The sequence below is a fragment of the Tachysurus vachellii genome, chromosome 21 (assembly GCF_030014155.1).
Source record: "Tachysurus vachellii isolate PV-2020 chromosome 21, HZAU_Pvac_v1, whole genome shotgun sequence".
Classification (NCBI taxonomy): domain Eukaryota; kingdom Metazoa; phylum Chordata; class Actinopteri; order Siluriformes; family Bagridae; genus Tachysurus; species Tachysurus vachellii.
Window position 1 is genome coordinate 4651867 of NC_083480.1, and position 21221 is coordinate 4673087.

The 21221-nt window shown below is 38.9% G+C and overlaps 1 protein-coding gene across 4 annotated transcripts in view; it reads right to left on the bottom strand.

Moving 5' to 3' along the window:
• Positions 1 to 7031: 7031 nt before the first annotated feature.
• Positions 7032 to 21221, bottom strand: part of card11 (caspase recruitment domain family, member 11) — a 36567-nt gene continuing 22377 nt past the window's right edge. Inside the window, exons 10-24 of one of the 4 annotated variants that reach the window (XM_060897372.1) lie at positions 21119 to 21185; positions 20940 to 21022; positions 20741 to 20850; positions 20613 to 20644; positions 20393 to 20516; positions 20094 to 20316; positions 19854 to 19980; positions 18978 to 19218; positions 17022 to 17106; positions 16800 to 16892; positions 16576 to 16696; positions 15732 to 15917; positions 13393 to 13517; positions 11590 to 11705; positions 7032 to 9161 (exon numbers count right to left, since the gene is read on the bottom strand). In XM_060897372.1, coding sequence (XP_060753355.1) covers positions 8957 to 9161; positions 11590 to 11705; positions 13393 to 13517; positions 15732 to 15917; positions 16576 to 16696; positions 16800 to 16892; positions 17022 to 17106; positions 18978 to 19218; positions 19854 to 19980; positions 20094 to 20316; positions 20393 to 20516; positions 20613 to 20644; positions 20741 to 20850; positions 20940 to 21022; positions 21119 to 21185 — 1938 coding nt within the window. In that variant the 3' untranslated portion in view covers positions 7032 to 8956. The remainder of the gene's footprint in view (positions 9162 to 11589; positions 11706 to 13392; positions 13518 to 15731; positions 15918 to 16575; positions 16697 to 16799; positions 16893 to 17021; positions 17107 to 18977; positions 19219 to 19853; positions 19981 to 20093; positions 20317 to 20392; positions 20517 to 20612; positions 20645 to 20740; positions 20851 to 20939; positions 21023 to 21118; positions 21186 to 21221) is intronic. The other 3 variants (XM_060897373.1, XM_060897375.1, XM_060897374.1) reach the window with 3 other exon arrangements.

A 21221-nucleotide genomic window follows, 5' to 3' on the forward strand; every position in this document is an offset into this window, starting at 1 on the left:
AACCAAATGCTCAGTTGCCTGAACCCACTGATTGAATCAATCATTCTTTTGGCAAAACCATAAGCACTTTTCACCTGTTTAGACACAACTTGCCAACACATTTTCATTGTGATGCACCCATGCTGCATAATGGTGAGCACAGGTGACAAAAGTCAAACACAATTAAAGCACAGGTGTCACCACTTGAACACAACAACTCAAAATTGATCACACTTGTGGCTAATAATGTGAGGGAACATATACAGCAAGCCAGTTCAGAGAGCACTGGTTTGCGAGACCCTACAATGGATAGAAGTCTGAGAGGAAGAGTTCATGTGAGAGGAGGTCGAGGTGGTCAGCAAAGACAAAGAACAGTAATATCTGATGAAATCAGAGCTACTGTGATTGACCATGTTCTTGTCCATGGTATGAGCATGAGGGAGGCTGGACAAAGGGTACAACCAAACATCAGTAGATTCACTGTGTCCACAATAATCCGAAGATTTAGAGAAGCGAACAGGTAATTACCTTTTTTTGACATTATAGTACAGTATGTAAATGTTGACAGCAATTACTGTATGATGTAGTATATACTGTACCACAGTATACTGTAAGTAAATATATGTCTCAGTACATCACTGTACCAATGTACTGTAGTATTGTAATGGAGGGTTGGTCTAACTGTTTGTAGGCCTAGTATTCCATGTATATTTTTTGTAACTCCATGTTCTCTTTTTGTAGAATTGAAAGACTGCCACATGGGGGTGGGAAGACAGGTATGTTCTCCCCACAACAAGAGACCCTAATTGTTGATATGGTCCGTGAGAACAATGCCATTAAACTGAGTGAAATTCAGCAGAAGATCATTGAGGACCATGTAAATTTTGAGGGTATCAACAGTGTCAGCCTCTCTACTGTTGATCGTGTCCTCAAGCAAAACAGACTGCGCATGAAACAGCTATACAGAGTGCCCTTTGATTGCAACTCAGAGTCAAAGAGCAAAGATTCCAGTATGTACAGGTTGGCATATATCCAGACACATTCAATGTTGATTACTCTAAGTAGTGATTTACTATAGTGGCCTAAATCACTTTTCCGTATCACTCACAAAACTATATCTATTTCTACAGAGGGTTTTTCAACTGGATGCAATGGAAAGACCCCATGAATACGTGTACACAGATGAAGCTGGGTTTAATCTCACCAAAAGGAGAAGGAGAGGCTGTAATGTGATTGGCCATCGGGCCATTGTTGGTGTTCCTAGGCAGCATGGTGGCAATGTCACATTATGTGCTGCTATCAGCAATCATGGGGTTGTCTACCATCATGCCAACCTGGGGTCCTACAACACTCACCAGCTCCTCATTTTCCTCAATCGCATGCGAGATGCTCTGTTAGGGCAGCAGGATGAGCATCCCATCTATGTTGTTGTTTGGGACAATGTGAGTTTTCACAGAGCCCTCCAGGTTAGAGAGTGGTTCAATATGAACCAAGGTTTTACAATCTTTGCCTTCCACCGTACTCCCCTTTCCTAAACCTCACTGAGGAATTCTTCTCCTCATGGCGGTGGAAGGTATATGAACGCCAACCTTACACCAGGGTCCATCTCCTGCAAGCCATGGGACTTGCCTGTGTTGACATAGGTGTGGAGGCATGCCAAGCCTGGATACGACATGCCAGGGGTTTTTCCCCCGTTGCCTGGCCAGACAAAATGTGGCCTGTGATGTGGATGATGTGAAGTCCTGTGGCCTGACCCAGTACGGCGACATGATACTGTGGCTGAGTAATGCACTTATTTGTGTATTATTGTACTTTATTTTTACATGGGCTTACTGTACACAAGTGGCAAACTCATAAGATTTCTTTTTGTTTTTACAAGTGCTAAGTGTAAATGCACAAGATTTCTGTGTTGTCTTTTTGTACAAGTGCTAAATGCACAGTTTTTTTTTTTGTTGTTGTTTTGCAACATGCATTTAGCCTACAGTGAACAATAAACATTTATTTCTCCAGCTTCATGTCCTGAGCATTGTGTTTTGTATTTTTCTACTTAGTGTTTAGTGACTGTTACGAAGTGATTTTAATTTTGATTGACTCGGGGCACGATTTGACAACATAGTTCAGTTTTGAGCACAGATTGAAGTGTTTTGAGGTGAAAGTTTGGTTTTGCAAGGAGAGTCTGAGGTTTTGTGAATGTAGCTTGAGAATCGGGTTTTGTGTTCACAGTTTAGAGAAAAGGAGAGCAGCTTTCAAGAAATGTGTCTTAGCAATCAAGAAAAACTGTAAATGTAACAAGAGTCTTTGAATCAGCGTCTATGCTGTTTGCACATTACACACTTGTTTCAGTAGGGGGCAGTGTGTGTCTGTACTTTTGATTCTGGATTTTTAAATTCCAGCCTCTCCCATCCATCATTTATAAAGAGATTAGTTATTAAAATCAAATCTGTTCAAATGAACTGCAGAAAAGTGCAAATGGGAAATGATGATGAAAATGATCAGTGATACACCAACAAGTAATCACTTAATAACCTTAATAAACTGAGTGAGGAAAATTATTTATTAAATTTGTAAAATTATTATTGGGATTATTATCAACTGTACATAACTGTGCTTCAGGATATGGTGGAAAAAAGGTAGACAAATCAGTCAATAAAGCTTTAGAAATGTAAACATGATGGAATAAGGGATGTATTAGGATCAGTGCTTCTGACCTGATACCTGTGGCAGAGATCTCGCAGATCAGCATTAGCATATAGACTATATAACTTTCCTCTCTTGCATTTCAGCTAAGAAGTAAATTCTGATGTGGCTTTTTCCACTAGAAAAACAAACACTTTCTGATTACAGAAGGCTTAAAACTCAGCCATTATTTAGTTGATTTGTGTAAGGGAAACATTTAATGGAAAAGCTTTCAAGTTGATTTTCAAGGAGGAGGTTAATTGGCCTAGGTTTTTGGGGAGAAGGAAGAAATCAGAACACGCTGCAGAGAAAGAGCGTGAAGAGGCTTCTAGAGAGCAGCACCGCCATGATTACACATTTTGAACACCACATCAAAACCCCGAAACACAAACAGCCATTTTTCTTCTTGGTCAAAAGGAAAATTGCTCTTGTGAAGAGAGGCCTGGATGAACAGCAATTGGAACAATGCGTGCAATCTCTTTACGCTGATAAGAGCATGGAGAACTGAGGAGAGGATAATGTTTTGTTTCCAAACAACTCAGTCAGCATAGAAACCTCACAGCCTCACAGGCTTCTGATCAGTTCATCACGTTTGTCCAGAGGTCTTGTCCTTATAATGTGGAATGACAGAATGTAGAGTTTATACGTACGTGAATTTGGAATTAATCCTAATTAAGAAACGAGGTAGAACTCGATTCAAAATCAGAGCTGGCTTTCAAGTTTCTATTAATGACCAAAAGTAAGTGCAGGGAAGAACAAAAAGTTTAAAAAGTGTGAAAGTGGACTTTGTTTGTCAGAAGGTTTTCCTGCTTAGTCGTTTTTTAGTAATAACAGAAACGACTGAGATGCTTTTCAGGACAGCAACATAGTGGTATTTTATGCCAACAATATTGTTTAAGTCCAACAAGATTTCTTTTTTTAATATTTTTTTTTTTTAGATTCAGAGTAAACAACTTTTTAAACTTAATTTTATGTCGATAATATTAAAACTATTTTATCTTCAACTGTTTAACATTACCGAAGTTCAATATGAAGCATATACTGTCATAATAAAAATATTATAGAATTTTTTTTAAATAATATAGAAATATAATTACAGAAAATTATACTGAATTTATACAAATTATATAAACATTTAGGGGGCACGGTGGCTTAGAGGTTAGCACGTTCGCCTCACACCTCCAGGGTTGGGGGTTCGATTCCCGCCTCCACCTTGTGTGTGTGGAGTTTGCATGTTCACAGGCTCCCCGTGACCCGAGGTAGTTCGGATAAGCGGTAGAAAATGAATGAATGAGTATAAACATTTATTATGGGAGATAATTGTATTATTATTATTATTATTATTATTATTATTATTATTATTATTATTATTATTATATGATTTAGCCTAATTACTTAGAGAACTGATTAACAATTAGTTTTTCAGTTTTTTGTAAACTTTTTACAAAAAAATGTTTTGGCAAGGATTTTAAAAAACTGAACATTAAATAATATTAATTACAAATAAATAAAAACATCAGTATACTATTCAATGTGTTGTGCGACCTAATTAAGAGAAATGAATAAAAACATGTGTTCTCCGTGGACCATATCTGAAATCCAGCTCCCTGTTAAAACATCTAATTACTTTGTACTAACACGAAAGCACGTAAATAATTAACTCCCTGTCACATTTACATCCTGAAATAGTGGGACCTCAACATAAAAACATGCCCTGCAAACATCACATTAGTGTTAGTTATTGATGGATGGAGAATGAAGGACGCTTTTGGACGCAATCTGAAGGAAGATTGTATATGTTCATCAAAAAGAACTTCAGGAAAAGTGCTCTTTTATGCTTAAATGAAAGACAAACACGATGCAGGCTGAAACAAGGATGTCAACATCACAAGATGTCAAGACACTCAGGTGTGTAATAAAGCTTTTATCAGACAGAGCAAAGCAGAGCAGACAAGTGGGAGACGTCCACCAGACGAGAATGAAGCCTCGGTGAGTTCACTTCACTGAGCAGGTTATGTTTCAAAGATACAGCTACCATACAAATAAATAAAAAAACTGTTCCACTTTTCTAATTAAAGCAATGATCTAGAAAACATGTTTCATCATAGACAGTAACAAGGGACACTGCGCTTCACAAGTGAGCCTGAAAAACACACATTAACCTCCGATTTAGCGAAAGCAGGACACTCCAGTTGAGTCGTCTCTGACTCCTGGGTGGAACCGGAGGCTTGTTCAGAAGCATCTGGAGTGCTGCAGTTGAGGCACAGATGGCACGTGCGAGTCTGATGCAGAAATCCTGATGTCTGTCATATACACTCACACACAAACATGCTCTTACTCTGATGGAGTGTTTATGATGACATATCAGTTCCTACATTCTTTGCAGATTTGACTGACGGCCGATCTTAACAGTCTGTTGAGCCATCTGCCAAAGCAACACCCCAGTGATGTGTGCTCTGCTTCCTGTGGCAGCTGGCTGTAAGAAGAAAAAAAAAAAGGCAGAGGACAAGTTTTATATACTACAGTCTTCCAAAGGAAGTCATACTACTTGGTGACTGACTTCTCAGCTTCTTTTACATTAATAGCATGGTGCTCCGTGGGATTGATAGTTTTCACCACCAAACCTTAATTAAACAGATCTAAATGAGGTGTTTATTTATTTATTTATTTTAAGTAATTGTAATTTATTTCTAGACTACGGTTCAAAGGGGGGTCAATACTAATCCACACTACTGTGTTTCAATAATAAGTAATCATGACACTATTCTGACTCTCACTATAAGCTCATTGAAAGTGTGTGTGATTTCCCTACTCATTCATTTGTACATTTCACAATCATAGCAGCAGAGCAGATTTTACAACTCATACAGTCTTGCAATTTTACCACCTGCATACTGGATCCACTCCCTTCCACTATGCTCCAGACCATCTTACAAGACCTTCTGCCCTTCATCACCATGATCATGAGTGTATCCCTAACATCTGGTCATGTTCTAATTAAATTCAAGAAAGCAAAGGTTATTCACTTCTTTCATTTCTTTTAAAATTCTTGAATGCATTATGTATGATTAACCGTCTGTCCATGGCAGATCAGCATTTGATGGCTTGCTTCCTACATGGAAGGTTGCTTATATCAGGTAACATGGAGGGGAGTGACATCTGCTTCATGCAGACTCTCCACTGGTATTCCACAGGGCTCAGTGCTTGGCCCTTTCCTTTTCTCCCTGTATACTCACTCTCTTGGTGAAGTTATTTTCTCTTAGCACTGCTATGCTCATGACTTGTATTCTCCTTTCCTTCCTCAGAAAGCACGGATAGTTTAAAACTAGAACTGACAAGTGCAACTCACTGCTGGCAGGACTACCTATGAATGCAGTTCATCCTCTGCAACCGATCCAAAATGCAGCTGCACGACTGTCTTCTACACCACACCACAACACTGATGCTTGCCTACAATGGACCAGCTCCCTCTTACTTCAAAGCTCTTATCACTCCTCACACTGCACCTCGCTCCCTCAGATCTACAGCACTGTTCGACTGGTCCCACCATCTCTCAGGGTAGGAGGTAGGTAGAGATAGAGACTTAAGCACTTTTGTATGTCTTTTGTATGAATAAGAGCATTTGCCAAATGGCACAAATGTAAATGTAAAGTTTTAAAAAGGATAGATTTTTTTTTTTAATATTCAAAAGTGAAATACAACATACAAAAAACAAAACAAAAACTAAGCCTACAATGATATTTGTCTGCAGTTCATGAGGCCAGCCTCAGAAACCCCACCTTAGAAAGTCTTAGCATGTGTTGCGCAGTTGAGCAAGCTCAATAGTCACACCTCTGCTGTCCTCTTTCCTTTCTAGGGTTTGATCAGAGCAACAGCACATAATCGCCATGCTGTCTGTTTGAGAGTAAACAAGACTTTCCACTATGCCATACACAAGAAAAAGTCATGAAGCAAAGCAGGACGAGTTGTTTACTTTCTTTCTCAGGTTCAAATTACAAAACTCTGACACGCTCATGAATCATCTTCCATGTAAAACCAGGAGAAAAGATGACAAGTGGGTCTCGAGGGCGTGCACCTATAAGTTTTTTTGGTAAACCAGGAGACAGTTCAGGAGCTGTGCAAATCAATGTTTCCAGTCGCAGTGGAAACTCAGCTTTACCGTAAGAGCTGTCGTCTTCAGTGACGCTGCTTTGAGAGGAACCACCGCCACCACAGACGACTCCGACCTGTCAATCGCAGCCACCAACCAACTGAAATTTCCACTGTTCGACGTGATGTGTTCTGTTTTGGATTTCTTTTTTGCACTATTTCACTACATTTACAGCTCAGTGAAAGTGCAAGTTGGCAAAGTTTCAGAAGAAGTGGCCAAAAAACAGGCTGCAGCAAGCCCTAGATCTGTTCAGAAAGTTAAACTATAGTGGTAATACAGGAAATAAGACTGTTCTTTCAACAAAACAGGTTTAATGTGAAACAGATCATATTTTTATCTGATACATCTCTCTCTCTCTCTCTCTCTCTCTCTCTCTCTCTTACTATATATATAGTACATTCCTGTGTATCTTATCTTACAGACATATATGCTCTAGGTGCTCAAGGAGATTGAATCTTTTAACTGTAATAAATAGCTCAAACACAGACATATACATTCATTTAAAGGCAAGACACTACAGGGAATAAAAAAAAAAGATATCACAATCAAAGCGCGTTTTTGCAAGATGATTTCTTTCCTGTATTTTTTTAGTATAAGAAATTAAAAAGTACATCTATTTATGAAAATCAGGTTTTGCATAATTAAACACGCATACATTTGCATACTATGACGTTTGTAGAATTGAAATATATATTTCAGTGCCATGACGCTATCCAAGGGAAGACTTGAAAAATTACTTCATTCGCTATTATTTAATCAAGAAAATAAAATTCAATTTAGCTTTCAGTATAAAAATCTAAAATAATTACAACAGTTATCAACATTTGGGGGGAATTTTCTTAAGACAAATTATGGGAAGGAACAAAGGTAGAAAATTGCAAGAATGCAGTAGATGAGCTATATAAAAACCCTACTGTGAGAAAAAGGAAAAAAAAAGGTTGTAAAAATGAGGCATTTGATCCCAAGTGTTTCCAGGACGTATTATATGATATAAAATGATTGTTCAGAGTGGGGGGAAATTAATCATTCCTCAAAGCTGGCAACATCTGGGACGAGTTTTGTTTTGTTGATTGCTACATTTTAAGAGAAGATGTTGTTATGCATTTATCCGTTATTGATTCTACACCTGTAGTGTCTTGCCATCAACACATTAGTTAGTAACACATTTATAATTATGCACAAGTTTGAAATGATGTGAAAGTTATCACAGGATTCTACGTCAAGCTCGAGGGCCCTTCATTTCACAGCAGAGAGAACATCTGGCTTTCAGAGGCAAATCACTGACATGGTCATAGTTCCCCTTTTTTTTTCTTCTTCTGTGAGTTACATGTGGAACTGTTGTAATGTTACAGCTCCAGAAGAACATCTCATTCCATGTCATATTCTAATCACTCACACGATTCATTGTTCAGTCAAACTTAATGCTGCATGCTTTTTTTTTTCTTCCAATGCACTACTATTCACTACACAGCATGTGTATACCTAATGAAAGAATCTATAACAAGCAAAGACAAGTTATAGACAAACATTGGGTAGGAATGACATAGACTTTCTTTTAAATAATGCACAGCATGTTGGCTGTAAAATAAATATACTGTCAACACAGCAATGGAGTAAAATAAATCAGAGCTCCGGTCCATCATTTAAGCAATACAATGATAAGGGCATCAAATTCGACTTCGAATTATCAACATTCATCTTGTTTGTGGTCACTCAGGATGATAAATGAGAGCTGCAGTGAGCATTTACAAAGGGATAAAAAAAAAAAAAAAAGTGAATGGAATCTATCAGAATGCTGTGCCTTATTGGGTAATACATATACAATGTGAAGAAAATAATGTTTTATTGAGCGCAGCAGCACGTCAGGAGATAGAAAAATCCTTTGAATGAGAACGCTTCCACTTCTGGCTGGGACTGTTATTAGAAAAAAGCCAATCCTGGGGCACATTTTCTTTTTCACTGCACAGGAACCACACACCTCTGCATCACTTCCTCTTTGCATTGCAGCGGCTTGCTTCTACATTCCAGTGCCGCCGCAAACGCCGACAGAGTTTCAGAGATCAGTGAAAGAGATCTGTGTCTGCGGCTCTGTGTGTGTGTGTGTGTGTGTGTGTGTGTGTATGTGTGTGTGTGTTCTCATGGTCAGGTGATCTACAGCAGGTCTTGCTCCACCCACACTGTTTTCTTCTGCTCCTCCAGGATCTTGTCCTTAATGAACCGGAGGAGATCCTCCACTCCGCTCCATGAGTCAGGCTCCACAGTGGCGTAGAGACACGGCAGGGCTTCCAGCTCTTTCTCCTTAGCGCGGCACATCTTTAGAAATTCATCTTCTGAGTCCACCTTCAGAGGCAGCCTCCTGTAAAATGTTCAGGTCCATTAGTCACAAAAAAGAGAAATTCTTTAATGCATATATATATATATATATATATATATATATATATATATATATATATATATATATATATATATAAAAAGGAGGAAAACAGCTGCAGCAGGAATACAAAGCACTGAGGGAAAACTACAGCAATTCAGTCAGTATCAAGTTCTAGTCGTTCAATGAGACTAGAGGTTGCCATGTCTGTAGAAATCACAGCTGGATTAGTTTACTTTTTGGGGCATCTTGGGGTGTCCCTATTCTAAACCCACAGGGTTTTTATTGTATTAATCCGCTTTTACCACCTTTTATAATAATCTTTTCTTTTCTCTTCTGTGACGTCTTTCCACTAGATGTTGGAGCGAGTCTGTGTGGATTTGTGTTCATTCAGCTACAAGAGCATTAGTGAGATCAGACACTGATGGTGTAAGAGTGAGGAGGTCTGGGGTTCAGTCGGTGTTCAGTGGGGTTGAGTCAGAGTCAGGGCTCAGTGCAGGACACTCGAGATCTTCTCAAGTTCTTCTTCTACGTTCTAACACAGATTCATTGTCGTTTGAGTTCCAGTGAAGGGAAACTGTAAGTCTAATGCAAACAGAGACGTTCTGTAGAAGTAAATTTTGTGGTAATTTTCTGAAGAAGAACCACATACAAGAGTAATAGTGTGAAGTCTCCGCAAACACTGAGCTATATAGTGTATATTACATCATAAATTTGATTAATATAAAAGATTAATTTAGCAATGTGATCTATTTTGTTTTAGTAACCTTGGTAATTGTTACTTGGAAACCCTGCAGTGACTGTACCATATGTGTTACAGGTGTTACCATAGAAACAAAACAGGATTTCTCTCAATTTATACTTATACAATATTTTGCTTATATATATGTTATTATTTAATAATATTCTAGTAATTATTAAGTGCAATGTTTTTTCTTATGAAACCCATTCATATGATTGAATTATTTTACTGTATTCAATTTTTTTATAATACTTTATATTATATATAAAACACAGTATGTTTTCCTGAACATTATCTTTCTCTCTTGCGCAGATCTCAACCACAAGTTCCAACATTTTAAAATAAGAAAAAAGTAAAAAATGATTTTAAAATGTTGGAACTGGTTGAGATATGTGCAATAGAGAATGTTAAAGTTCAGGAAAACATACTGTGTTATACAGTATTATAAAATAAAAATAAAACACAGTAAAATAATTCAGTCATATGAGCATGACACTCAGCAGCTAGACAGCTGACTCTGACAAGAATCTGATTACATTAAATCTAACACCATGTAACCTAACAAGTTGTTTTAAAACACACTTAAAGGTGGGGTCTCCCTTGTTTGAAAGCCAATGTTGACATTTGAAATCACCAAAACAAACACGCCCCTAACCCAAATGGGTCCCACCCCTGTTTTGATAGCTCCGCCCCACACATACACCAGACAAGTATAACCCAAGTATAACCTGCCGATAACATGGAAACAGAAGACTTGGAGCGTGTGTGCATGTTTCAGGCACAAAGACTTGCAGTAACGCAAGTAAGTGTATTGATTGATTTAATATTCTGAACTTTAATTGAGTTCGGATAAGCGGTAGAAGATGAATGAATGAATGAATGAACTTTAATTGATAGAAAGCTGTATTCTGTTAGTCCTACTTCTTGCCTTATCGTAAGCCTTTCTTCGCTTTCTTTCTTTGTTTTTATCTGCCATGTCAGTGTTAAAACCGCTTTCTGCTAATGCCACACATGCGCACTGGACACTCTCTCCGCCCATATTGGCAAGACACGCCCCTTTCTGCTCATTGGCTACACGTTAGTTTTGTTTTTCTTTTGTTCGGCGGCCCAACGCAGTTTTCTGAAGCATTTCTCAAACAACGCAGACCCCACCTTTAAGAGTTTAAAGATTCAAAGATAAAGATAAAATATTAAAGATTAAAGATAGTTTTAGATTCAAAACTAAATAAAAACTCCTGGTGAAATATTCATGATATTTATGCTTCCTTAAAGCAGATCTGTCATAGTAGGTTAGCAGAAAAGTGAATTTTTCAAATTTTTTGGATGTTTGCCAGAATTCAAGGCACATCTGACAGAATTTCAGGTATGTTTGTTTTTGAAAATGTATTTATTCATTTTATTTAGTAGAGTAATTAAGTCAGTCATTCAGTTAGTCAGTCAGTAGGTAATTCAGTCAGTCAATAGGTAATTCAGTCAATCAGTCAGTAATTCAGTCATTCATTCAGTCAGTAATTTAGTCAGTCAGTCAGTCAGTCAGTAAGTAATTTAATCAGTCAGTAATTGATTCAGTCAGTCAGTATTTAAGTAATATGATTTACTTAAATGGCAAAATGTAAACTAAGATCTACTTGATTACTGAAACTCTGTCGTTATTTATTTATTGCTGCTTACTTTAATTTCTTGATGTTCTTCTCACAGATTTTGATGAAGATGACGATGGGGTAGATTTCTCTCCTAAGCAATTCTTTTGCACAGCTCAGATCTGCTTCCAAGAGACAGTGTTTACCCTGCAACAGAACACAGGGTTAGAGCATTAGAGTGTGAACGCAGTCTTACGCAGTCTTAGAAGGCAAAAATTGTGCTGCATCAGCTATACGTGAATCATAATGCAAGGAATGAATAGACTGAACAGATTTCAGGCAGCAGAGAAAGATCTACATGGGCTCATTTCCATAATTTGGGTATTCAAGTGAAACCATGGTTTAGGTTTTGTTTCCCAAATCGTGTTGTGCTGTTTCTGGGGTTTTTTTTCCACACAGCTTTCAGAGGTACTCTATTCACAGTGGAAAAAGTTCATGTGTCTCCTGACATATTCATCACTGAGGCATGAAGATGAAGCTTCTGACCACCTGACAAAACCTTAAGGAGCTCTCTCTCTCACTAAGCCAGGTTCTACAGGTCTACATCACTCTCCAGCTCTCCTCTGTGTTAACAGGAGTGGAGGCTCAGAGCAGATCTCTATGAATTAGTTGTCAGACTGCCAGCACAATTGTCACCCAAAAGCTCTGGGTCAGCTAGTGATCCTAATAAGAATGATACAGCTCATGTCTTCTGAACAAGACATGTCAATGCAACAAAATGGTGGCACCAAATAAAGTTGAACAACAAAACATGACTGTATTGAATCAATCACTAATCTAAAAGGGATTTTCAGACCTTTCAGTGCTTAACATCAGCATTGAACACTGGAGAAAGGAATGTTTGACACGTAAGAACAGAAACCCAATCAGAAACTGAACAGCATGTGCCTGATATCAGGTGAAAACCATGACGAAACATACGTCAGGCTGAAAGGTTAGCAGTGTTTAGATATCAACGATCACCTGATCAACTACACAACAAATTTAAAAAGAGAAATAGAAGATGTACAGAACGGCGGACCTTGTCAGGAATGGCAGGCGAGGACCCAAATGCAAGACACGGACCAGATCAAGAATCAAGAATTTTTAATATGACCTGACTTAAAACAGTGAAGACACAGTTCGATATAACAGACAGTCTAATAATCCAAAACATGGGCAAAAGGGGCAATGCAGAGCAGGCAGAAAGCAGGGTAAAAATATTCCAAAACCGGAAAACAGAGCAGAGTACAGGGCAGCAGGAACAGCAACTAGAAAAACAGGCAGGTTTCCTGGATTTTGGGATTTTTTCCCGATGATTTATGTTTTTGTTAATAAATTGCATTTGGGCCTGGTTTTTTCCTTGAAGACACCCTCTTTTCTGATAGACCTGAACTTTTTTAAATCATTGATGTGAAAGTGTTAGATTATGAAGACCCAGAATTCATTGTTAACCCTGAGCAAAGTATGAGCTGTGTGAGACGTCAAACTATTTAAACCAGGATCTGTAATGAACGCGGACGCAGGATAAAAGGGACCCAGATGCAGGATAGACAAACACAAACGGGGTTTAATAACCAAAAAACACGAAACATAACACAAACTAACAACAAGGCAAAACAACAGTAGATTCCGCGCTGCACCAGGCAACACGGCTTAACTAAATACTACTAACAATCAAGACACGTGAGGGACAGGTGTGCAGACAGGGAGGAGCAGACGAAGGCAGGGCAGACATGTGACAGAGAACGTAAACAACAGGCAGTCCAGGCTGAGTCCTGACAGGATCCTGTTTATCTGGAGTTTCCAATCATACAGGAGGAACTATTTCGAGTGTAAATCGTTCTTAATATACCTTAAATGCAACAGCTTCGATGTTCTCAGGGGTGATGCACTCGTACGTGCTTGCCTGCCTTTCCTTTGAGAAGATGATCGGCTCGATCTTTTGCTTCATGAGAAATTCTTCTTTTGTCAGGATGTCTGAAAAGACGCCAAATTCGGACAGGGAACACACACACACACACACACACAAATAAAACAGTGTCAATAATTTTCTTCACTGATACTATTAACAGATACATCATCATAGTTCTTATAGTTTAGTTTCTTATAAAGTTAGTGAGGAAAAACTCCCTGAGCTGATATGAGGAAGAAACTTTGAGAGGAACCAGACTGGTAAGAAAACCTCATCCTCATTTGGATGACACTGGACAGGAAATATTATCAATGTAAATAATGTCCTTTCTACAACAATTTGTAGTCAAGTGGTATTGTTCAACCAAGAGCTCCTGAGGAACTAACAGATTATTTTTAATCTCAACACTCTGGTTTATTGATCAAAAGGTCAGTAGGTAATTCATTCAGTCTGTTAGTTAGTCAATCATTCAGTCAGTCAGTCAGTCAGTAATTTAGTCAGTCATTCAGACATCTGTCAGTCAGTCAGTCAGTCAGTCAGTCAGTCAGTCAGTAAATCGGTCAGTAATTCAGTCAGTAATCTAGTAATCTAGAAGAGATTTTACATCTCATCCAGTCTTGCAATCCTACCACCTGACAATTGGATCCACTCCCTTCCACTATGCTTCAAACCATCTTGCAAGACCTTCTGCTCTTCATTACCACTATCATCAATAGATCCATAACATCTGGTCAGGTTCCAACTAATTTCAAGAGAGAAAGGGTTGTTCTCATCCTAAAGAAACCTGCTCTGGATCCATCAGACATCAGTAACTACAGACCGGTATCACTTCTCTTGTTTCTTTCAAAAATTCTTGAATGCATTGTCTATAATGAACTGTCTGTCTATCTCTCACAGAACAACCTCCAAGACCCCAACCAGTCTGGCTTTAAAGCAGCACATTCAACAGAGACAGCCCTTTTGGATGTCTCTGAAAAACTACATGCTGCTAGATCAGCCAAACTGTCATCTGTCCTCATCCTCCTCAACCTTTCATCAGTGTTTGATATGGTCAACCACAAGACTCTCTTGTCCACCCTCAGGAGTCTTGGGATTTGCCGATCAGCATGGGAATGGTTCACATCCTACCTAGAAGATAGCTCATATCAACATCATAGTAACATGGAGGGGAGTAACATCTGCTCCACGCAGACTCTCCACTGGCGTCCCACAGGGCTCAGTACTTGGTCCTCTTCATTTCTCCCTGTATACTCACTCTCTTGGTGAAGTTATTTCCACACATGGGATCTCTTACCACTGCTATGCTGATGATACACAACTTATCTTCTCTTTCACACCCTCAGATACCACAGCTTCTGCTCGGATCTCAGCATGTCTGGCAGAAATATCAGCATGGATGACTGCTCATCAGTTAAAGCTCAATCCTAGCAAAGGTGAACTGCTGATCATCCCTGGTGATTCATCCCCAGGTCATGACCTTTCTATATCCCTGTACAACGATCTGATCACCCCTTCAGCCACACCCCAACCTTGGGGTAACCATGGACAATCAACTGTCGTTTTCCTCTCATGTTGCTAATGTGACTCACTCATGTCGGTTACTTCTCTACACTCACTGACTCACTCATTTTCTACCGCTTATCCGCTTCAGATCTGGGGGGCAGGGTGGCTTAGTGGTTAACACGTTCGCCTCACACCTCCAGAGTCGGGGGTTCGATTCCCGCCTCCGCCTTGTGTGTGTGGAGTTTGCATGTTCTCCCCGTGCCTCGGGGGTTTCCTCCGTGTACTCCGGTTTCCTCCCCCGGTCATGCATGGTAGGCAAGATGCAAGACATGCATGGTAGGTTGATTGGCATCTCTGGAAAATTGTCTGTAGTGTGTGATTGCGTGAGTAAATGAGAGTGTGTGTGTGCCCTGCGATGGGTTGGCACTCCGTCCAGGGTGTATCCTGCCTTGATGCCCGATGACTCCTGAGATAGGCACAGGCTCCCCGTGACCCGAGGTAGTTTGGATAGGATTGCATTTGTGGCCGAATTAAATGTTAAACTCTTACTATAATGTATATATTAGGGTCTGAAATTTTCCATCTATCCATTTTGTATAGTGCTTATTATATAGCAAAATCAAATCAAATAGCATTTCGATCTGACGTGATTAGTATTGATCTCTACCTTATACCTTGTCAGCTCTGTAAATACACGCCTTCTTTTTATTTAAATGATTAAATGATCATTTTATCTGTTAGTCTCTGGGCTCAATTTGACCACCAACTTTGCTCACCTGGCTTACAGATGTTGAACTCCATTGCACCTCCTGAGTTGAGGAACTTCTGGACGATGGTTTTGGCCAGGATGTTGGGAGAGAAGAGCACGGGCCGTTTGCGTGGGCAGTGATGTGGTGTCACCGGGCTGTACGGGATCAGGTTTAGATCGTTCTTGTTCAGATCGTTCTCCGAGTCTGAGGAATCTAAAAAAATTATATAGCAGTTTTACAGGAAAGTTTGAGTACAAAAAAATTATATTGTGTGTATGTAATACTTGTATTAATGTCATTTAAGTTTTTTTTTTTAATTTTCTGTAATTTCAGGTTTTTGTCCTAACAAAAAAATGTACTCTTTCACAATAAAATTATGCCATCAACTTAGCCTTGTGTAGCTTAAATAGCTAATAGCATATTTAGGTGTGTATTTACAGAAACTAAGCTACTGTAATCCATCTGAAAAAAGGCAAAAAGGTTTCATTCTCAGTGCTAAATTTACACTTGCATGTTTAGTTCATCTATAATATCACAGGATTTTGAGACATAACAAAAGTAAGACTGAAAAAAAAAAGCCAAATATATGTGAAAGTTAATGACTGTCGGTTAGCATAGTTTCATTTGCATAAAAGCTAGCATGCTTTTCATTCATTGTTATCCATGTTGATTTTTTGCACCGACATGAAGTATGTCTTGAGCAAACCATCAGCTCTCGGAAAATTCAGCAGATATGAGCAGAATTTCCATCGCTGTAGTTTTAGCAGAACTGCAGTGGAGTAGTGGAAGCTATAGATCATAAAGCTATTATATGAGCTTTCAGACCCATGGGTGAGAATGAGACAAAGCAGACTGGATCTGTCATGCTTACCCTCAGGCTTCATGGTTTCAAAGCCGGATTTGGGAAGAAATGACAGATTGCCGGCGTTGAGGATGCGCACGCGATCGTTGCTGTCCATCCTCTTGTACTTGTTATCTGCCCTGCTGACAAACTGACACCAAGGATCTCTATCAATCTCTGAAGCACACAGCCATCATCTTTATCCAGACCTACTCTCTCATCCTGTCTAAGTAAAGCCAGAGGCATAGTTTTACCTGCAGTATCTGACAAATGAAGATGCTGGCTCTGGACAGGCGTGGACTGCACTTCGGGTCAGAAGGAGAGACTTCTTCAGGCTGCAAAGTGTTCTAAAGGAAAAAAAAACAGGAAACGCAATTGTATTGGGATTCGTGCTTGGATGCACTTTGTTCCATTATGTTTTTTTGCCTGGGAAAAAAAAAAATAAAACTGCACATAAAATGAAGCCATTGTCTAACCCTTTGTCCCCTCGGACTATCTGTCTCTTCTCGGCTGCCACGACACATCAGTTTCTGGATCTTCACCAGGAGGAGCTGCTGGGCCCTGAGGGGGACGAAGGACGGTCAGTTCACATTGCAGCATATAATCGTGATCACTACATACAAACACTCTCAGGTCTGTTCACTACTGATCTGAACCTGGTCTTCACTTCTGACCTGATAAAATAATGTACAAATCTAAAAATGTAGAATTTATTCCCATGATTATTCGATGAAATATACATTTTTTATTCAGTCAGGTGAATGTGATTTTTGCATACTCATTATGTCTTTTGTCCACTTGTTAGGTTTTTGCCACGGTTCATGGTTTTTATGGTTTTCTCTTATTATAGCCTTATCTTATCTTTCGACTAAGGGTTGCCCAGGCAACAAACCTATATTCTAATCTTTTTAATTGTGTCTTTAAGTCTCCTGATTCTTCAGTCATCTTTCTTCTGGTGAAACTGATTTAGTTCAAGTTCCTTATATGCTGTATCTTCACCTTAACAGTATGGAATGCAAAAATTTGGTTGATAAGGCTCTATTTTTGTTGTAATGCTTGAAACAAAGAAAGATCTGTCTCTAAACTATCCAATAGACAAACATCGCTCAGACGAATGCAACAAGCAACACAGCCTGGACCGATCGATACCCACATCTGATTTCCACTCTTGTTATTTTTTTTGTTAGATGTACTTCCTGGTGTTACAATAACATCCCAGACCATTAGAAAGTCTTTAGTTAAAAATTGAAAGTTCACTCTAAGGAGAACAGGTAAGAAGAACAGGTTAGAACGGGCCAAAGAATAGAACTGTAAAGAGTTCAACTGGGCGCTTTGTACATTGGACGACTAAAACAGGACGGATGTTTTTTATCAGTATGCTGATGTTCTATTATGTCGGCAAAATGCCGATGGATTTATGGGACATTTTCACTTAGTATAAACAAATGAATTATTTTCTGGCTTTGAGTCTGATCTAATATTAGTCAGGACTCACTGTATGGCTTTTAGTGTGAGATGTGAAGAATTTTACCTATGAAGATAGCACCTTCAAATTTTAGCTGCTTAGGAACTAGCAGCACTTGGAGCATCTCAGGAATCAGAAATGAGTTTGATATCAACATTTACTTTTTTATTTCCTGGAACTTTCTTATGATTATATCGTCCCTTAGTAGGCTAAATAAAAACAGAAATACTTCATAAAGCTCTGAGTGTCTACTTTCATATGAGTCATTAAGCCCCACTGTGGAGTGAGACATGACAAAGACATTCAGTGTTGAACATGGACACAACAAATCAGGAGGAAATTCCATGTTTTGGACTCTGGGAAAAAGAGTTAATGGTTTAGTCAGAACAATCCTACAGGATTCTTTTGAAAATGTTCTATATAAAAACTGTAAAATCTTTTATGGGATCATTAATTCATGATTAGTTTATTATTATTTTTGTTATAATAATAATAATAATAATAACAACAACAACAACAACAACAACAACAATAATAATAATCATCATCATAATCATCATCATCAGCATAATCAGCAGCAGCAGCATGTAAAAATACTGAATGCAAAAATTATTTAATGGAGCAAATTTAAAAGACAATTACAGAATACAGAGGAATAATAGCAATACTGTAACTAAGACAGAACTAAACTTTTGTTTGTTGTCATTATAGATCCTTTCATAAATGTTTTTTGATGAAAGTAAGTAAAGTAAAGAGCCCTAGAGTTCTACCTGAAACCCCACTGAACCTTTTTAACAGTCTGGACTTCTCAAAACAGAGGATCATTTAAAAAAACAGAGAACCAAATATATTGCTCAATGTTATGTTTAAAAGGGAAGAAGCATGTTTAGAACCCATTTTACATGTTAGATTTGAATAACTAATCAGAACTTTTTAAACAGGACATTTTACAGAAGTGGGCTCTGACCTGCTGTAGCTGGGGATGGTGCCTTTCTCCAGGTCCTTGTCCATATACGGATCCACACGTGCACACAGCCACTCACACTTGCCCTGGTAGCGTGTGTCTAAAACATGCAGCACCTCGTCACAGTGGACGCTTAGTGAGCAGCTGTCTAACTGGCCCGAGATATTCAGGTTGGCTCGGATGTAGAACGAGTCGCCCGACACTACTCTGCCCTCCTCTATGTCCTTCAGCAGACGCCGGTAACCTGGAGACGAGAACAGACGTCAGAGAGCACACCAACAAACTGCAACAGAAAACACCAGCTGCTGCTTGATAGACAGACAGACAGACAGAGAGACAGATAGATAGACAGACAGACAGACAGTTAGATAGATAGATAGATAGATAGATAGATAGATAGATAGATAGATAGATAGATAGATAGATAGATAGATAGATATGGACAAACGGGCGAATGGATGGACTGATGATGGGGAGTTGGATAGACAGACAGACAGACAGACAGACAGAGAGACAGATAGATAGACAGACAGACAGACAGTTAGATAGTTAGATAGATAGACAGATAGATAGATAGATAGATAGATAGATAGATAGATAGATAGATAGATAGATAGATAGATAGATAGATAGACAGACAAAATATACAAAAGTGTGTCATTCCGTATTAAGAAACTTATAGAATAGTTTTTATGTGTAACTGAAGCTCTACAGTTCAAAAGGGAAAAAACAAACATATATAATAACTTTTGGAGATATTACAACACCATATCATTGAATATTTACCAATAACAGTGCGTCCTGTCATGTTTTATTCCTTTCATCATAATCACAACACACACATTAGAGACAAATAAAAGAACACGTATCCGTACTCACCCTCAAAGTTACTTCTGTAATGGAGCTGGACCAGACCAGTGCATCTCTGCAGTGTCCAGTGAGCCTCTTCCTGAGTGCACGTGTCCAAAGATACGCTCTGGCTTTCTCCACGGATACAACCATTCAGCTAGATTTGACAATAACATAAGAACGCTCTGAGTTACTCTAAAGATATAAGAGAAGGTAAAAGACATGTTTGCTTCGATAATTTGGCTAATAATTAAGACAGAGCTGAGTCACCAATAAAAGGTGGTGTCCCATTTTTAAGCCAGCCTTTTCAGCACTGGATCCAGGAACGACAGAGGAGATGAATATCCCGCTGTCATTGCCCCCGACCAGGGTAATGTCTGTTAGGAGAGAGTCTCCGACAAGAGAAAGCTCCTGCACCGGGGGCAAAGTGGTAGGACGAGCGCAGGACGTAAGAGATGGACGGAAGGGTCTGGAGTGAGGACACACACACTCACTCAAATGAATAAAATGGCAAAATAACTAAGAGAAGAAAATAACTAGATAGAAGTAAATATTCTAGATATAAGTACCTCTCTAAAGAAAATTTCCTGAAGATGTTGTTGACCTGCTCCAGATCATAAGAGTCTATCCCTTCTGACTGATGGGAGGATGAAGAGGAGTGGATGGAAGGTGGACTATACATACCGATATCATCTGCAAGCAGAGTAAGTCCAGGGTTTGGGGGATGAACTTTACGCAAAAAAGTGAATGATTCAAGTAATTGTTAGTGATATGCAAAGATGTTCTTACCCATGCCTTCATCAGAGTCCACTGTGTCAAGGCTGAAATGAAAAGCAATGTGATTTAACTGTATATACTTTTTTGCATCATCCTTTAAATCTCGGTTCAGAAAAGTAAAGTATTATACTGCTGAATACCATCGGGGCTGGAATTCTTGGTCTCCTTCTTTAGTCCTTCTCAGGATGGAGGCCTTCTCTGGAGGCTCAGGTGTGGTAGACATGATGCTGTAATTTCTGTTACGGGCTTGCTACAACAAAAAATGAAGCAATGTTAAAAAAAAAAAAAATCAAGGCAAATTCAACAAGAACACACATAACTCTAGTGTGAATCACTTACTTGTAGAGCAAAGGTGTTGCTCATGATCATGGGGTGGGCATCTGGGCTTACAGTGTCTGAGAGGTCCCCATTAGGGACCATAGCTGTACAGAAGAGAAAAACAGAAGAAAGGGATGTCAGTGTAGTCTGTGCCTCTGACTCTGATGTTCAAGGCTTTAGAAGATCAAAAGTAAATCTACCTTGAAAATCTGGTAGTTTGGATGGAGAGATTGGCGATTTCGTTCTTATCTGAGGAGGGTAGGGGAACTGTGTCAAAAACACAAAAGTCTGTTCCAAAATTCT